General features: G+C 40.2%; 1 protein-coding gene across 22 annotated transcripts in view; it reads left to right on the plus strand.

Annotated features, from left to right (window-relative positions):
* Positions 1–18,735, plus strand: part of FARS2 (phenylalanyl-tRNA synthetase 2, mitochondrial) — a 548,888-nt gene that overhangs the window by 205,779 nt on the left and 324,374 nt on the right. For 21 of the 22 annotated variants that reach the window (XM_078055666.1, XM_078055656.1, XM_078055649.1 and 18 more), the window contains one exon: positions 7,067–7,198. The exons of the other annotated variant lie outside the window; for it this stretch is intronic. In XM_078055666.1, coding sequence (XP_077911792.1) covers positions 7,067–7,198 — 132 coding nt within the window. The remainder of the gene's footprint in view (positions 1–7,066; positions 7,199–18,735) is intronic. 22 annotated transcript variants of the gene reach the window in all.

Consider the following 18,735-nt stretch of genomic DNA (forward strand, 5'->3'; position numbering starts at 1 on the left):
TCTTTGAACAGCATGGTAGTTTGTTGGAGCACTGTTGCTCATAGCAGAATAATGGATATAATTCAAGTATAAGGGTCTTCTTACATAAATGTGGCAGAGCCACTTGCTGGAACACTATGCAGGAGTAAGGAAAGGAATGAGGCGGTATGTGCTGTGTGTATTCAGGTAGAGAGGCCTGCAGAACATATCATTAAGTGAATAAAGCATGGTGTAGAATAATGTGCAAGAATGCTGTCTTTTATATAAGAAAGGAGGAAAAATAGACGTACATGTTCGTATTTGCTTACATCTGGTGATAAGAAGGTAACCCTAGCAGGGGTCCAAGAGGAGGGTCCAAGAGGAGGCGGTAGGACAGGGACAGGGATGCAGTGACACTTAACTGATGCCCTATTTTCCCCCAGTTTTATTGAGATATAATTGACATACAAGTTTTATTAGTTTAAGGGATACAACATAATGACCTCGCATGTGTATATATTATGAAATGATCACAATAAATTTAGTTAGCATCCATCAGCTCACATGGTCACAAAAGTTTTGTTCCTTGTGATGCCACTGATGCTCTATTATATAGTAAAATGTATCCTCTTACAGTATTTCGATTTTGAACCCTGTGAACACAATACCTGTTACATTTTTTTTTTAGAGAAGGAGCGGCGAGGGGCAGAGGGAGAGGGAGAGAGAGAATCCTAAGCAGATGCCACCCCCACCTCGGGAGCCTGACTCGGGACTTGATCTCACGACCCTGAGATCATGACCTGAGCTGAAATCAAGAGTCGGACGCTTAACTGACTGAGACACCCAGGTGCCCCAAAATAATTTTTTTAAAGAAAGCCATTAGAATAGAGAGATATTGAGAAATCTGGAAAAAAAAAAAATGCCTGTATGCTGCTTGCTGTATTTTCAGTTTAAAGGGCTGTGGGTCTTAATTCAATTAAGCAGAAGCAGAAAAGATGGAATTGTCAAGTAACTTTGACAGTGATGGCCGGGTAATTTCCCTAGTGAGACTGTAGTCATCTAGGATGATCTTAGTTTTTCTAAGAATTTATTTTTAGCCTTTCTTTCTTTTTCTCCCCACCTTGCTTTCTTTCCTTGGATGCATGCTAAATCCTGTGCAGAAAGCGTGAGGAGCAGCCCTATATCAGAGCACTACATTCTATTTCTCTGCTACCAACCAATGAAAAACTTGTTGAAAAATTAATGCCCAATAGCACCTATTAATTGCATATTTATATAGTCAATTTAAAAAATTATCTGCTTCAGTGGAGGGAAACTTTGGGAAGATATATAAAATCACTGGTACATGTTCTAGTTTGGGCCATCAACCTTTTAAAATCTACATTCTCACACCTCTGGGAGGTGGTTCTGATAGCAAAGTCTCATCTTTAAATATAAGGGGTATGGGAAACAGGACGAATCCCTTAGTGAGCCAGTAAGTCAGGACAATTAAATGTATTATATGAGATCTGTGATGAAGGTGGGTTGGGGGGGTGAGAAGGAGTGACACCTGTTTAATATTTACAGTATGTGAGGGTGGTTAAACACTGCAGCATCGCATAGGAGACAGGGATTGGTGGGAGGAGACCTCCACACAGCCCCCCTTCATTGTGTCCCCCATTGGTTTTCCAAGGATCCAGCCGTTGTGAGGCTGGTGTACAAAGCAGATGAGATTCAGTGCTGCCTTTCCCATGCCCCTGGTTCCCTGCGGCCAGTAGGGGCAGGTAATACCTCACCAGAGTTGAGAGAATTAGACTTCTAGCAACCCCTCTCCCATTTGAGCTCACAGCATTATTATGAAGGAATTTTCACTAATCATATCTGAGGTCCCAATTGACTTTGTGCTCTCTTCATTCTTGGACAAAATCAGCATCCTCATTTAGGAGAGAAAGCAGAGTGAGTGCCCACATTGCCAAAGAGGATCTCTGCCTTTGAGAAAACCTGGACTCCTCCCATAGGTTCTTTACTCCAGACCCCGGTGAGATAGCCAGCATTGTACACAGCAGGGAGAAACATCAGTCTCAGAGAGGTTAATTAACCTGCTCACTGTTTCACAGCAAAAAGGTCGAAATCTGAGACGCGAATCAGGTTTGGTTTACTCTCAGGTGTTCTTTCTTCTACTTGGCTCTCAGCTAAAAATTAAGGTGTATAATTTTTGACAGTTGCTATAGTCTCGCAGAGTTCTAAGGCAATTTTTAAAAAGCTCTGAGCTTCATTTATAAATATGGTTTAGTAAATCATTCCGTCCAAGCCAACCAACCAACCAACCAAGTGAAGAAAGAACAAAAGAAAAAACTTTGGCATTATTTTCCATTAGATATATAACACCTGTGCATTTAATTTCCCTCTATCATCCCAATATGAGATTGGTCTAATGCATAATGAATCTATATGATTTGGACATGTTTTCAAAAAATTTTCCTCTATTAATATGTAACACAAAATATATAGTTTTTAGTGGATTTTTTTACTGACTCCTGGTACATGGCATGTGAATTAAGCCATACTAAGTTTTTAGCTGGCTATTCAGTATCACATCTTTTAATATAAGCTGTATGTCAAGTTGCTTTTTAAACCCAATATATTAATCCTTACTATAGTTTTGAGGTTATGGGGACAAAACATGAAGAAAGCGTATTTTGGGTGTTACATAAAAGTATTAAATAAGGGATGCCTGGGTGGTTCAGTCGGTTAAGCGTCTGCCTTCAGCAGGTCATGATCCCAGGATCCTAGGATCAAGTCCCCATCAAGCTCCTTGCTCAGCAGTGAGTCTCCCTCTCCCCCTGCCTGTCACTCCCCCTGCTTGTGCTCTCTCTCTGACAAATAAATAAAATCTTAAAAAAAAAAAGTATTCAATAAATGATTCCACTACTAGTGATTTAAAAGAATTACTGTTAATGTGTCAATGTAACTGGAATTTAAATTGTTAGAAAATATAGAAAATATGGTGTTTTGGCAAAAATTACACATTAACTAATAGAATTTACTTTCAAATAAGGACCATTTATGTTTGAAGTAGAGCTACAGGCTTCCCCAAACTGGGATTTCATAGATTTGGGCTCTTGCCTGTTGTTGTGAAGGAAGCAGAATTGAAGAACTGAAGTCTTTAAAGAAGTGGAACAAAGAGGATAAATGGTGTATGGACTTTGCATTCTTTGCAAGGTCATGTAGATTTAAAAAGGAAACTTTTAACAAAGGATCCAAGGAGGTGAAGAGGATTACAAATGTTCTAGATGCATTGGATGTAACTTTTGCCAATCTGTGTTTTCTTAGTTTCTGTGATATTATTATTAATGGGTTCTGCTCCACAAGTGAGTAATACTAATCATCTTCACGTATTCTGCAGTCACTTTCCTTGTTCCTGACAGATGCCTGTGGGGGCACTTGAGCAAGAAGAAACCCAGGGCCAGGGTGACTGAGGTCTGAAACCAAAAAACAGCAAGGGTTGATGCAACCAATATATGGACATTTGATCTTAAGAATTTATGCAACATTAAAAACATGTTATTCCAAAGTTACCGTTTTTCCTACTTCTAGAAGTGGCCAAAACCCTTCGGTAAAAAAAGCTTCCCAGAGAAGGGGTGAGATCCTTACATCACCTTCCAGTTCAGTCCTTGTGCTCTCTTGACACGGTCACACCAGCAGCGCAGATGGGTGTGTGGAGAGAGTCCTGTCCCTATGCAGGCCTTACTTCCCATAGACTTCATGCAGTAGGGATTTAGTGTGAGCTTAATACAAATTGATAATAGAATTACTTTATAATCAACACGTGATTATTTTCAGGGCTTAGTAATATCTGAAATAATCTTTCTCCTTGGGGTAGGGACTTAAGGTTTTACAGGTGTGAGATATAAAGCTATGTAAACTAAATTCTATGTGGGGTGCCTGGGTGGCTCAGTTGGTTAAGCATCTGCCTTCGGCTCAGGTCATGATCTCAGTCCTGGGATCAGTCTCCCTGCTCAGCGGGGAGCCTGCTTCTCTGTCTCCTCCCTGCTTGTGCTCTCTCTCACTATCTCTGTTGCTATCTCTGTCTGCCTCTCTCTCAAATAAATAAATAAAATCCTAAAACAACAACAACAACAACCCTAAATTGTATGCATTTAGCTTGTCCAAAGGAATAAAATAAGGATATGCAAGAAAAATTAATTTGTGTAGACCTCACCTAACTCTGTTCCAGGTGATGTTTAATTATGTCATGATGGAATCCTCCTGTTAACGCTGAGTACTCATCTTGCTTTTGGTAGAATTTGATCCAAGCCATGTAAACAAAATTGGTTTTTCTAAATTGTTTTCGCTAGTGATTTGTGCTTATCTGGCAGGAGTTACAAAAAAGAATGATAAAAATGCTTTATCTGCCAGTCCGTCAGCACTCAGTTATATATCCCAGTGCTTCACACATTTCTGTTTACCAGCAGGACTGCCTCTGCAGCTTTTTAATAAAAATATGGTAGGGGATTGTTGGTCCCAAAGATGGACAAACACGCAGGTGTACTGATACCTTCTTCTCAGAACATAGTGGCAAATAAGCACCTGCTCTGCATGTAGTGGCTTCTGTACAGAAAAGTCAGAACTACTCAGGGGACCTAAGACACTTCTCCAATGGCCTGCAACAGGACCAGCTTTTTCACCCCCCATTAGAAGAGCTGTTGGCGGGGCGCCTGGGTGGCTCAGATGGTTAAGCGTCTGCCTTTGGCTCAGGTCATGATCCCGGGGTCCTGGGATCGAGTCCCGCATCGGGCTCCCTGCTAGGCGGGGAGCCTGCTTCTCCCTCTGCCTCTGCCTCTCTCTCTCTCTCTCTCTCTGACTCTCATGAATAAATAAATAAAACATTTAAAAAAAAAAAAAAAAGAAGAGCTGTTGGCGAAATCTATTCAGTAATAAGAAGGAAGGAACTAGGGGCACCTGGGTGGCTCAGTCGGTTAAGCATCTGCCTTTGGCTCAGGTCATGATCTCAGGGTCCTGGAACTGAGCCCTACATGGGGCTCCCTATTAGCGGGGAGCCTCCTTCTTCCTCTCCCTCTGTCCACACCCCCCCCCCCCCCGCTCGTGCTCTCTCTTGAGCGCAAGCCTTGCTGTCTCTTAAATAAATAAATAAAATCTTTAAAAAAAAAATAAGACACTAATGATATGTGAATCATGGGTGAATCGTAAAATCATTCTGCTGAGTGAAAGAAGCCATACCGAAAAAAAAGTACATGCTGTATGATTGCATTGTTATAAAATTCTAGAAAATGCAAACTCCTTTGTAGGGACAGAAAGGAGATCTGCAGTTGCCTGGGGATGTGGGGATGAGGAGAAGAGGTGGGGGCAACAGACAGGTGGGTAGGGTTACTAAAGGGCACTTGGAAACTTTTGGGGTTGATGCATATATTCATTATATCGATCGTGGTGACAGTTTCATGGATGTATACATGTTAATGTTTGTCAAATTGTGCACTGTATTTTATGTTCAGTGTAACCTTTGTTACAGCACATGTATAACAAGAGGGGGAAATAGGGTATTACTGGTGTAACAGAAATCAGTTGTCACTTGCTATAGACAGCAGGTAAGTAGGAAAATAAGGCAACTAAAATGTTCTTAGAACAATGAAAGAAAAGCCTACCTTGTCCTTTGTCATCTGGGGCATAGGGAAGGTCCCCATGTTTCATAATTCTGTTCTCATGTGCTTTTTTTTTTTTTAAAGATTTTATTTATTTTTTGACAGAGATTGACAGCGAGAGAGGGAACACAAGCAGGGGGAGTGGGAAAAGGAGAAGCAGGCTTCCCGCCGAGCAGGGAGCCGGACGTGGGGCTCGATCCCAGGACCCTGGGATCATGACCCGAGCCGAAGGCAGATGCTTACCTACTGAGCCACCTAGGTGCCCCTGTTCTCATGTGCTTTTTGATTCTTGAAATATCTTCTTTTGATGGGCAGGAATTATATTTTAATTGTCAAGAGCGGGAGTTTTGGAGTCGGGCCGACCTGGGTTTGGCCTAGTCATCTGCTAGCTCTGTGCCTCTACACTTGAGCTATCTATTCATCTTTTTCCCTGTGAGGTGGGCTGACAGAGTCCTCAATAAATGGAAGCAATTTTTGTTATTATTATTTTTTTCATTTCACATTCTGATTCCCACAAGGTTTAAAATGCAGATAGTCTTGGGTGAGAAAAGACAGTATTTTCAGTTCGTAGGAGGTCATGTTACCATGGAGAAATGGAATCAGGAGCGTTTGCTTAAAGAAGAGAAAGATCATTACACAAAGTGAGGGGAGCCAGGGCAGGAGACCATAGATGATTCGTCAGCTGCCCACTTTTCTGTGTTCCTCATGGTGGGTATCTAGCTACCACGTGACCTTCGCATCTGCTTTTTCTGCTGTTAGTAACGTCTGCTCTTTGCAGGCTTTAATTGTTTTTAATTCATTAGTCTTTTCCTTTGTTAATTAATAGTAATATTGTTTATGAGTGCCATGTTCAAGATTGCTTATTGAGAAATTCATTCTAGCATTTACTTGTTTGTTTAGATGTGTGAATATTTGTCATTCCTCTGTAGAAAAAAATTTGACTTTCTAGATGTTTTGCTTACATTTAGTTGATCTTAGTTTTTTATTTGTTCTTATAAACTTAATTAAAAAAATATATATACTTACAGAAGTAAAAGTTGGTTAGTTTATCCTATATTGGTCATATTGTTGATAAGTAAGTTTGCAGCATATATAGCAAAACTCCTTTTTCTTTAACTCTGAAAAGATATCATTTTCACTTATAGAACTAACAGAATCACCAGCTTTCCCATGATCTTACCTAATTTTTTCCTTCTGCCAGGTGTTTGCAGGGATTTGACAAGTGACTGATTTGGTTTTAGAGGGTCCTGGAGCTGCACAAAGTGTTTTTCATATTGAAAAAGACATGCCCAGTTTTTCACAAGTTTTAAGATTTATTGCCTCCCCCTAACATGTTGCAAATGAGTTTGTTTGCTATTTATTTTACTCAGAATGTCGTAATTGTTGTCATTAGCGGAAGGGCAAGCTTGATCATAAGGAAGGATAGACTGCCTTTTAACATTATCTGTTTTTATTTGGCATCTTTTCAGGACTGGACATTAGATGGGTAGACTGCTACTTTCCTTTTACTCATCCTTCCTTTGAGATGGAGATCAACTTCCATGGAGAATGGCTAGAAGTGCTTGGCTGCGGGGTGATGGAACAGCAACTGGTAAATTCAGGTAGAAAAGAATCCAACGTTTTATTTATAGGCTCTCTTAAAAAAGACTTTCTTCTTTAACTTCGTTTGCATACTCATTTTCATATGCATTTACATACCCGTGTGGGGATCGCCTCACCATCTTTCTTTCCTCCTGTTGCCCTCCAGACTTATCTCTGACACTTAACTCTGGAAGAACTTAATTTCTCACATCTAATTTTGTAAAGACTTCTTGTGTTTGGAAATTTTCCTTGTTAACATTTAAGTGTTGGACTTGTACTTCTTAATTTCAAATTTGTTGATATGTTGCTTTGCAATTGCCCATAGGCATTTGACGCATCACCTGAGTGCAGTTTGTCTTCCAAACTATTTAAGAACAAGGCCAATGTATAATCCTTTTTTGTTCTTATTTCATTATAATAGTGCCCCAAACTCAAGATATTTCTGAAAATACAACAAAATACAATATAAGAATACTCAGGCCTGTAAAGTTGTGTGGTTTGCTGCCCTCACTGTTGCCAGCGCCACCTGACTGAGGTTAAGTGGGAAAATGAGGCCTCATTAAATCCTACCTGTATCCACAGGTACTTGAGAAAGATCTTTACAGCTCTTCTCTGCAGGACCATTGCTTAATAAAAATGAGTATTTCTGAACTTAATTTCAGAGCTTTTTTTTTTTTAAAATCACTATCTGAATGTAATTAAAAAATATTCTTTCAGAGTATAAATCCTCCCTGGGAAGGCGGTCAGGATTGGGTGTTTGAGCAGGAGCTCACTGTGCAAGCAGTAAGGGGAGGGGAGCTGGTGTGGATTGCCCTGAGTCCCTCCCCACTTCCCATAGTAGGACATTTGCTCTCTGGCCTTGGAGGGCAGTGGCTCTGGTTCAGGATTGGGCACAGGGCCTCGTGCAGCAGAATGGAGAAGAGCAGGCCCTCTGGGTGACTAAGAAATGTGGAGAGACCGCGGGTAAAGTCATGGGGTTGGAGATGAAGGTTGGAGTGAGACAGAAGAGATGAGGTGCAGGGAAGTGCAAGATTTGTGAGACCGGAGGCCTGGCTTTCCCCTCTTCCTCATAGGTAACCTCTGTCTGCAGGAGCCTGGACTCAGCTCACAGATTCCTCTCCATTCTGCCAAGGAAGCCTGGGGGAAAGCGTAGGGCAGTGCCAGATGCTTCTTGGATGGTTTTCACATATTTGAAGATCTGACCTAGAGAAGAGGGACAGAGAGGTCGCATTATTAGGGGCTGTGAATAAAAGTTGTGAGGCTTGGGCCTGGGTATCTGTCTTAGGTTTTCTGTCAGTTGACAGCTGTGTGTCTTTGGGCAAGTGGCTTAACCCCTGTGAGTCTTTCTCATAGTTAAAATGGATGCAATGATACCTCCCTCAAAGTTTCATTATGAGGATTAATTGAGGTGATACATGTAACATGCCTGTTAGCACAGGGTCTGGCACACAGTAAATTTGGGCTAAAATTAATCGCTGATGTTGTTTTTAATTTTTTTCCCCAATGGTTAGAGCCATTTATCAACAGAGAGTCCCCTTAAAAAGAAAATATTTAAACAGAGGCTGTCCTGCCTATCACAGGAATGATTTCTAACTAACTGGAACTCGATTACCTCTTTGATCTTAGTCATCTTAGTATCTGTGATTCTGGTTTGAGTGATTTTAGAAGGAAAAAGAAAATTAATATATAGTAAGAGACAACAGGACAATCAGCCTAATAGGCATATATACATCCTAGTAGAAAACACAAAATATTGGAAGCAATCATGTAGGATTTAATCTCTTCCTGAGTAGGAGCTAGTTCCAAATACTTCTGTGGTGTTTTTGTTTGTTTTGTTTTGCTTCTTAGAAGAGTTTAAGGAATCCCAGGCTTCCCCCCAGGAGTGTGTGTTGTCAGGGGCCAGAATTGAGCAAGCCGGTCGGGATGATCAGCTTACATATCAGTTGTCACTAGGAATTGTGCTTCCTTGTATCTTTTCCAGTATCCTTGATGGGTTTTTATGGTGTTTATTCATACAGTAATTGGCCAAATACAGTTATCTGAAAAAGGTTCCCAGGTCATTATTGCTCATTAATGAGACTGCTGTTATACAGTTAGCCATGTCAAGTATTCTTGAAGGAAATGACAAAGTGAAAGAAAAAAAAAATTAAACAGAACCAAACTAGGGCATCTAAGATGCAGATAAGTTCGAGAGGTTCACACTCGTGATAGAATATGCTTTAAGTTGGTGGGAAATTGTACAGATAAAATTTAAATTAAATATCTTGCAAGAGAGGGAGACAAGAAAAGGAGGAAGAGATGATTTTGTAAAAGAAATTCTGTGTGGGCTTTGCTACTTGAAGTTATTGTGACAGAGTTCTGCTCTGTGTTCTCAGACTGGGATGTGTTTTGACATCTGGAGTTAAAAATTTTTTAAATGTGTGCCTGGCAATCACTAAGCACAGGCATTATTTGTAAGAACAGCTAATTTTCTGTTTTCTGAGTTCCTGTGGCCTTGAGAAAGGCAGACTGCACGCCTCATCCTTCTAGTTCTGTTTTGCCTTTCCTTCCATCTCTTCTCCGACATTTTCTTCCCTCCCATCTCCCCCTCCCCTCCCCTGCCTGGTAAAATGGAACTTCCAGGGGCCGCTGGGTGGTTCAGTGGGTTAAGCATCTGATTCCTGATCTCAGCTCAGGTCTTGATCTCAGGGTCTTGAGTTCAAGCCCTGCGTTGGGCTCCACGCTGGGCATGGAGCCTACTTAAAAAAAAAAAAAATAGAACTTCCAAGAAACACTGAAATTGGTGGCTGTAGATCTCCTTCTTTAAAGGTCTCATAGAAGTGCAGGTAAGTGCTGAGGTAACTGGAAACCAAAGAAGCCGTGATGGGACCGTGATACTAGTTGCCACGCTTGAGCCCTTCCTGTGGGCCAGCACCTCACTGAAGGCTCTAGAAGCTTTCTTCCGTTTAGCTTTGAGAACAAGGCTCCGATGTAGATGCTGGTGTCATCCCCATTTACAGAGCAAGAAAGGAACCATGCTGTGCTGTACCCAGGTAGTAAATTGTGTGATTTTGAAGTGGCTAGAAATCCATTTCAATTAAATGATTGTGTCCAACACACAATGAAGAAATGAAACCAAATGAAACAAACGACAGCAAACAGAGCTCTCTTTGTTCTGTTTTATTCGTTACTCCTATAGAAGGGCCCGACCATCATGTGTGTTATCGCCTGTGATAGAAGGCATTTAATTTTTTTTTTTTTAAAGATTTTATTTATTTATTTGACAGGGAGAGACACAGCGAGAGAGGGAACACAAGCAGGGGCAGTGGGAGAGGGAGAAGCAGGCTTCCCGTTGAGCAGGGAGCCCGATGCGGGGCTCCATTCCAGGACCCTGGGATCATGACCTGAGCCAAAGGCAGACGCTTAACGACTGAGCCATCCAGGCGCCCCAGAAGGCATTTAATTAAAAGACTGAAATAAGATTGCTAATATGAGTAGTCAGCGAAAACACTTTATTACACATTTAAGTTGACTATGGCATTGATGTAGTTTTTTTTTTTTCCTGGAATAAGATAAGGCTCTTCCACATGGCTTATAGAATTTTACTTTATTTCTTCTTCTTTAATTTATAGTGTCTTCACCCTTCCTTTCAGACTTCTTAGATTTAGTAATTGTGATGTGGGTGGTTACTGTTGTCATGATGATTTGATTGTTTTTTCCTGGAGGAGATGTTTTGAGGGCAGGACTGAGTCACGTCCCCGAACACTACACTCTTATTTCCCGTTGAGCTGACTCAGGCTGCTAATGTCTTTTCAGCTAATATATGGAGCACAAACATCTCAAACCATCACCAGGGGTGACAGTAGGCCGTGATCGTGCCAGAAAGATATTTACCATTTATTGAGCCCCTGTGAAATTTAGAAGATTGCACATAGGCCAGGGGATAGAAAAAGCCCTGTAGTGGAAAATAGCTTTTAAAAAATGGAATCTCTTTCCTTACCTTTTGTTCAAATTTAAAAGTGGACTCTTTTGGGAAAAACCTTGTAAATATGTATATGAACAGTTTCCAGTTTTAATAGTCATTCTTTGTTGTTGTTCATTTGTCTGTCACATTTTTCTTGAATTCCTTCTAAGGCTGTAGAAAAGCGAAATAAGCCTTGTCTTTGCCTTTGGGAATAGCACAGTATACAAAGACGTGCAGATAAGTGAGTACAATACCGTGTGGTAAGTATTTGTAACAGAGGTACAGCGGGCAGAATGGGGAGGATGGAAAGATTGGAGAAGATTTTACCAAGGCCTTGTTCTGGTTACTACATTCAGGATGGAATGCTGGAAATACGGGTATTTGAAATGTATGTCCTGGATAAGTTAGGTGCCTGTTTGCAAGGAGTTGTGTACTTTCTGCACTTTGCTTGGATGTCTGGGTGGCATGCCTAATGCTAATTTTCCTATGTGAGTGAAAATCTGTTTCCAGGCTGTTTACTCTCATTGGTGGCCGATCTCTGCAGGCTCTGCACACACTTGTGACATTCACTGTTATTGATCTCTTGGTGAACTTTGAGATGGCATCAACCAAGATGTGTGCCTATACCAGGCATATTATTATATACAAGCCGACTTGCCATTCAGCTGCTCAGCATCTTTTGTGTGTAAGGCACTGTGCTAGCCAAAGAGGAAGACCCAAAAACCGTAAGATGTGACATTTCCCTATAAAACGTCGAGTGTAGTAGGGAAGATGAGACTATATAATTAGAGCATGGTAACGTACGTGCCATTCGTGAGATGGGGTTCTGGGAGCTGTGAAGAGGGAACTCTGTCCATCAGTTACATCAGTGCAGGTGTCAGAGAGGAGGTGGTATTTGAACTGGGCCTTAAGCAATGGTTCTCCGTATATGCCTGGTAATCACCTGGAGAGTCTACTTAAAATGTCTGTTCGCATCAGGTTCTGTAGGTCTGGAATGAGGACGAGATGTGCATTTTAAACAAATACCCTAGATAATTCCTGTGAATGATCAGACCTTGCTTTGAAAACCCTGTCTTTAAGTTGAATATTTTTCCCAATTTTATTGGGGTATAAGAGAAGTATAACGAACTATGAATATTTAAACTATACAGTTTGATCCATTCTTGACATATGTATATACCCATGATACCATCGCCACCATCAGGATAATAAACATTTCCATCAGCAACCAAAGTGGCCTTGTGCTCTTTTGATAATCTGTCCTTCCCTCCAACCTGTCGCTGGGCAACCACTGATCTACCTCTGTCATTATAGATTAGTTTGGATATTCCAGAGTTTTATATAAGTGGAATCATACTGTATGTATTCTTTATATTTTGCTTCTTTCCCTGAGCATAGTGATTTTGAGATTAATCCATGTTGTTGTGCGTATTGATCAACGTTGTATGCATCATTCATTCCTTTTTGTTTTGAGTATTATTTTATTGTATACCCCAATCTGATTATCCATTCACTTGTTGATGGACATTTAGGTTGTTCCCACTTTTGGCTATTACAAATAAAGCTGCTATGATGAATATTTGTATAAGAGTCTTGGTGTGCCTATATGTTTCCATTTCCTTTGAGAAGAAACCTATGAGTGGAATGTTCTATAAATGTCAAATAGATCAATGTAATTGAATAGTGTTCAGCTCTTTTATGTTTACTGATTTTTTTTTTTTTTGGTCTTAGTGTTCTATCAGTTTCCCAGAAAAGAATGTTAACATTTCTACCATGAGTATGGATTTGTCTATTTGCTCTTTTATTCTATCAATTTTTCTTTATGTGTTTTGAAGCTATGTCATTAGACGTATATGCTTTTATAACTTTTATGTCTTCTGAACGAATTGCCCCTTTTATCATTATGAAATACCATCTTTATCTCTGGTACTTCACTTTTTCTTGAAGTCTGTTTTATTTATGTTAAAATATGCATTCTAGCCTTACCCTCTGCTTTCAGTCACCTTCATGTTGTTATGGTACATGTGTTATGTCTACCTACATTGAACACCTCACCAGTGTTAGATTTTTTGCTTTAAAAAGTCATATGCATTTTATTTTATTTTTAATTTTTTTTAAAGATTTTATTTATTTGAGAGAGAGAGAATGAGAGAGAAAGAGCATGAGAGGGGGGAGGGTCAGAGGGAGAAGCAGATTCCCCGCCAAGCAGGGGGCCCGATGTGGGACTTGATCCCGGGACTCCAGGATCATGACCTGAGCTGAAGGCAGTCTCTTAACCCAGTGAGCCACCCAGGTGCCTCAAAAGTCATATGCATTTGAAAGAACGTAAGAGATTATAGTTTTCTATTCTATTTACCTAGCTATTTGCAATTTGTCTTGCTCTTCCTTCATTCCTGAGGATGCATGTTTCCTTCTGGTATTTTTTTACCTTTGGTATGGAAAACTTCCCTTAGCATGTCTTATAGAACATGTGTGTTGGTGATGAATTTCTTAGTGCTCCGTTATCTGAGAAGGTCTTTATTTACCCCTTAACGTGAAGGATATTTTTATTGAGAATAGAATTCTGGATTGACGTATCTTTTTCCTCAGCAGTTTAAAGATGTTGTTCCATTGTCTTCTGCCTCTACAGCTTCTGTAGAGAAATGCAGAATTCAGTCAGTATTCACCTCTATATAATGTATTATCTTTCTTTAGCTACTTTCAGGATTTTTTTCTTTACCTTTGGTTTTCAGCAGTTTGATTTTGAGGCATCTAGTTGTGGTTTCCTTGGAGTTTATGTGTTTTCAGTTTCACTGAGCTTGAATCTATGAATTTATGCTTTTTACCTATTTTGTGAAGTTTCTGGTCATTATTTCTTCAGATAACTTTTCTGCGTCAATCTCTTCCTCTGACCCTTCTAGAACTCAAATTATACCCATGTTAGATCTTTTGATTTTATCCCAGAAGATCCTAAGACTCTGCTCACTTTTTTCTATCTTTTGCTGTTTTTCATACTAGATAATTTCTATTGACCCATGTTCATGTTCCTGTATCACTTCCACTCAGCTGCCTTGGGCATCAAAATATATTTTTTTAATTTCAGATTATTATTATTATTTTTTAGTTTTAAAATTTTTGTTTTTTAAATTTATTGGTTCCTATTTCTCTGCTGAGAATTCCTGAATTTTCATTCCTATCAATTGTGTTTTTCTTTACCTCATGGATCATAGTTATAATAATTGCTTTAAAATATCTGTCTGATAGTTTCAACATCTGGGTCACATCAAGAATGAATTCTGTTTAGAATTGATCACATTTTCCTGGTTCTTTGTCAAATAACTCTGGATTGGATGCTGGGCCTTGTGAATGGTCAATTGTGTGTACTCTGTCCTGTTTTTTCTTTTTTTTTTTTTTAAAGATTTTGTTTATTTATTTGACAGAGAGAGACACAGTGAGAGCAGGAACACAAGCAGGGGGAGTGGGAGAGGGAGAAGCAGGCTTCCCGCGGAGCGGGGAGCCCGATGCGGTGCTCGATCCCAGGACCCTGGGATCATGACCTGAGCCGAAGGCAGACGCTTAACGACTGAGCCACCCAGGTGCCCCTACTCTGTCCTGTTTCAATCCTGTGATAACTATTGATAGTTTATTTTAGTAGATGGTCACCTGGTGAGGTTTAGCCTTAGTTCTGACTTGCTTCCTATGGGCAGTGATTCAGATCTCAGTATAAGTCTTCGCACTGCTGATCTGTGTCCTTCCTGCACACGTGTGCTTCAGCAGTTAGTCTGCAACTTGTGTGAATGGTTCAAATCTTCGTTCAATTTTCTTAGCTTTTGCTATGCTGGCTACGGTGTGTGCTGTGCCTATGTAGCTCAGGGGTTAGGCTGATGCTTGTGTAGGTGGAATGAGGGCATCCCCTTCTGGGCTTTCTCCACTCCAGCTCACAGAAGCCTTTCCCTGCATACAGAAGGACAGGTTTCTCTTCGAGTTTCAGCTGCCCATGATGCTGTGCAGCTCTGCAACTGGGGCCCACCTTTGGGGCAAAAACATGGGAGAAACAAACAAACATGAAATTCATTCTATGTAGGACGTTTTTTGAAGTTTTGACTTTATATCAAAATTGGTCTATTTACTTTTCATAGTGCCCTATTACTTTTTTGTGTGTTTGTACTTGTCCAGGAATTTAAGTTGTCATGAGAGTGAGTCTTAGAGGGCTCATATCCCCATAGTGGGACCAAACTCTAGGTTGGATTGTGAAGACACCCCTGGTACGAGGGTAATTGTCTGACATAACGATGTGGTGCCAGACAAGCGTGGGGGCTTGGCTTCACTTGTATATTTAATCCACTGACTTTATTTATTTTTTTAAAAAAGATTTTATTTATTTATATATTTGAGAGCGAGCGAGAGAGAATGCGCATGCGCGTGCCCGTCAGCAGGGGGAGGGGCAAAGGGAGAGGGAAATGGAAAGAATCTCAGGCAGACTCCGCACTGAGCACGGAGCGCAGTGTAGGGCTCGATCTCACGACCCTGAGATCAAGACCTGAGCTGAAACCAGGAGTCAGTCGCTTAAACTAACTGAGCCACCCAGGTGCCCCTAATCCATCAACTTTGTTAATCAAAATTAAGCATAGTGAATTTTTGAAGTAAAACAACCGAGACTGTGTAAGATATGGCAAACTCTGACTCCTTCCCTTCCTTCCTCTCTCCCTCCCTATTCTTCCTCCCTCTCTTCCTTTCCTTCACCCTCCTAACTTGCCTCCCTTCTTTTAAGTCAGTCTTGGCTCTGTTAGTGCCCTTTCAGAAAAGCAGACAAATATGTATCAGCCCCGTGTGTATGTGTTGCCTTGTAGTTCCTCCTAGTGACATATTTTCAAGCTGTCAGAATAGAGATGTCTGTTCAAATATTTACTTAGCCTTTGTCCTTTTTCCCTTTTCAAAATGTGTAAGATGGTGAGATTTTTTTTCCTGATATAAAAGCAATCTGTAATCATTGAAAAAATGAAAATGAAAGCAATTCCCTTGTTACCCAGGTAAAACTTTGAAAAATGCATATATATATAATTATTAACTATACCCATATGTAAACATCATATGTATTTTAGAAAAATAGAACCATCTTTTGAGTTTTCTTTTTGTATTGTGCTTTTTCACAACAAGTTTGTCATAAGTGCTTTTTCATATTGCCAAATACCTACCTACATCATCATTGTTAATGGTTGCATGGCTATTGTGGATGAGTCTTTTGGCCATTTATGTATCCGATAGGTTGTTGACAATAAACAGTCTTTATGCACATGTCCTTGCATACTTGCCCTAGTATTTCTCTGGGATAAGTCTGTAGAACAGGAATTACTGGCTTTTTCCCCTCGGAGGTTTATGATATGTATTGTCAGATACACAGTGGAAAAAAGCACCTGCAGTATTTGAGACTACCTCTGTTCCCACACCCTTACCACCACCGAATACTACCAGTATCTTTACTCTTTGCACGTAAGAGGGGAAAATGTTGTGCTGGTGTTGTTTAAATTTCCTTTTCTCTGGTTATGAGAGTGGTTTAGGGTGTGTCCAGAAGTTACGGGCTCAGTCTCTTTTCTAGTGGCACTTGAAAGGATGCTGGGATATATACTGCATCCTTTTTATTCTCCCACCTCAAACTGTACCTTTATTCACATCATTGTGTTTATTTCATTGTGAAATAAAACTTTCTGTTTTACTGAGAACATCTAAGCCACCTTAAGTGAACTCTCAGTTTCTCCTCTTTGCCAAGGCTGGGCGGCATTGGCTCTGGGGTCTGTGCCCATAGTCCCTTAGAATCTGACTGCAGCACTTGTCCTGTTTTCCTGCTACATCTTTTCTAGTCATTCATTTTTAAAAATTTGTTTGTTTAGGGATGCCTGGGTGGCTCAGTCGATTAAGCGTCTGCCTTCGGATCAGGTCATGATCCCAGGGTTCTGGGATCGAGTCCCGAATCGGGCTCCTTACTCAATGGGGAGCCTGCTTCTCCCTTTGCCCGCTGCTTCCCCTGCTTGTTCTCTCTCTGACAAATAAATAAAATCTTAAAAAAAAAAAAATTTGTGGGGCGCCTGGGTGGCTCAGTTGGTTAAGCGACTGCCTTCGGCTCAGGTCATGATCCTGGAGTCCCTGGATCGAGTCCCGCATTGGGCTCCCTGCTTGGCAGGGAGTCTGCTTCTCCCTCTGACCCTCCCCCCTCTCATGTGCTCTCTCTCTCAAAAAAAAAAAAAAAAAAAAAAAAATTTGTTTAAATAATTTATTGAGATGAAATTCACATAGCACCAGATTAGTATTTTAAGGTGAACAATTCAGTGACATTTAGTACATATACAGTGTTGTCCAGTCACTACCTCTATCTCATTCTCTGGGATTTCCATTACTCCACTCCTCTTACCAGCTAAGCAGTTTCTCTCCCCCACTCCCAGCCCCTGACAACCACAATCATTGTTCTGTATTTGGATTTATTATGATTTCATATAAATGGATCTTACAATATGTGACCTTTTGTGTCTGACTTCTTTTACTTAGTACAATGTCTTGGAGGTACATCCACAGTGTACCAGATATCAGTACTGCAATCCTTTTTACAGGTGAATAATATTTCCACTGGGTTCATATACTACCATTTTTTTTATGCATTCATCTGTTGATGGGCATTGGGCTATTTCCATATTTTGGCTATTGTGTATAATGCTGCTATGAACTTGCATGTACATGTATTTGTTTGAGTCATTGTTTTTAGCTTATTTGGGTATAATAGCAGAGGAATTGCTGGGTCATATAATAATTCTATGTTTAACTTGTTGAGGAAGTACCAAGTTGTTTCCCACAGCAGCTAAACCATTTTACATTCCCACCAGCAATATATGAGGATTCTATTTTTCCACTTCCTTGCCATTGCTTGTTTTTATTTTCTGTTTGCCTCGTGTTGTTTTGTTTTGTTTTATGGCCATTGTAGTAGGTAAGAAGCAGTACCTCATTGTGGTTTTGATTTTTATTTCCCTAATGGCCAATAATATTAAACATCTTTTCATATACTGTTTGTATATCTTCTTTAGAAAAGTGTCTTTTTGGAGCACCTGGGTGGCTCAGTCGTTAAGCGTCTGCCTTCGGCTCACATCATGATCCCAGGGTCCTGGGATGGAGCCCCGCATCGGGTTCCCTGCTAGGCAGGAAGCCTGCTTCTCCCTCTGCCTCTCCCTCTGCTTGTGTTCCCTCTCTCACTGTGTCTCTCTCTGTCAAATAAATAAAATCTTTAAAAAAAAAAGAGAAGTGTCTACTTAAGTTCTTTGCTCATTTTAAAAATTGGATTGTTTGTCTTTTTGTTGCTGAGTTATAAGAGGTCTTTATATATTCTGGATACAAGACCTTTATCAGATGTATGATTTGTAAATATTTTCTCCAATTCTGTAGGTTGTCTTTTTGTTTCTTGATAATATCCTTTGAAGCACAAATTTTTAGATTTTAATGAAGTCCAATTTATCTGTTCTTTTCTTTTGCACCTGCTTTTGGTGTTATAACTAAGACTCTATTGTCAAATCTAAGGTCAAAAAGATTTACCCTTATATTTTCTCCTAAGAGTTTTGTGGTTTGGGCTCTTCTATTTAGGCCATTGATCCATTT

Source organism: Halichoerus grypus, chromosome 9 (genome assembly GCF_964656455.1).
Source record: "Halichoerus grypus chromosome 9, mHalGry1.hap1.1, whole genome shotgun sequence".
In the NCBI taxonomy this organism is placed as follows: Eukaryota; Metazoa; Chordata; class Mammalia; order Carnivora; family Phocidae; genus Halichoerus; species Halichoerus grypus.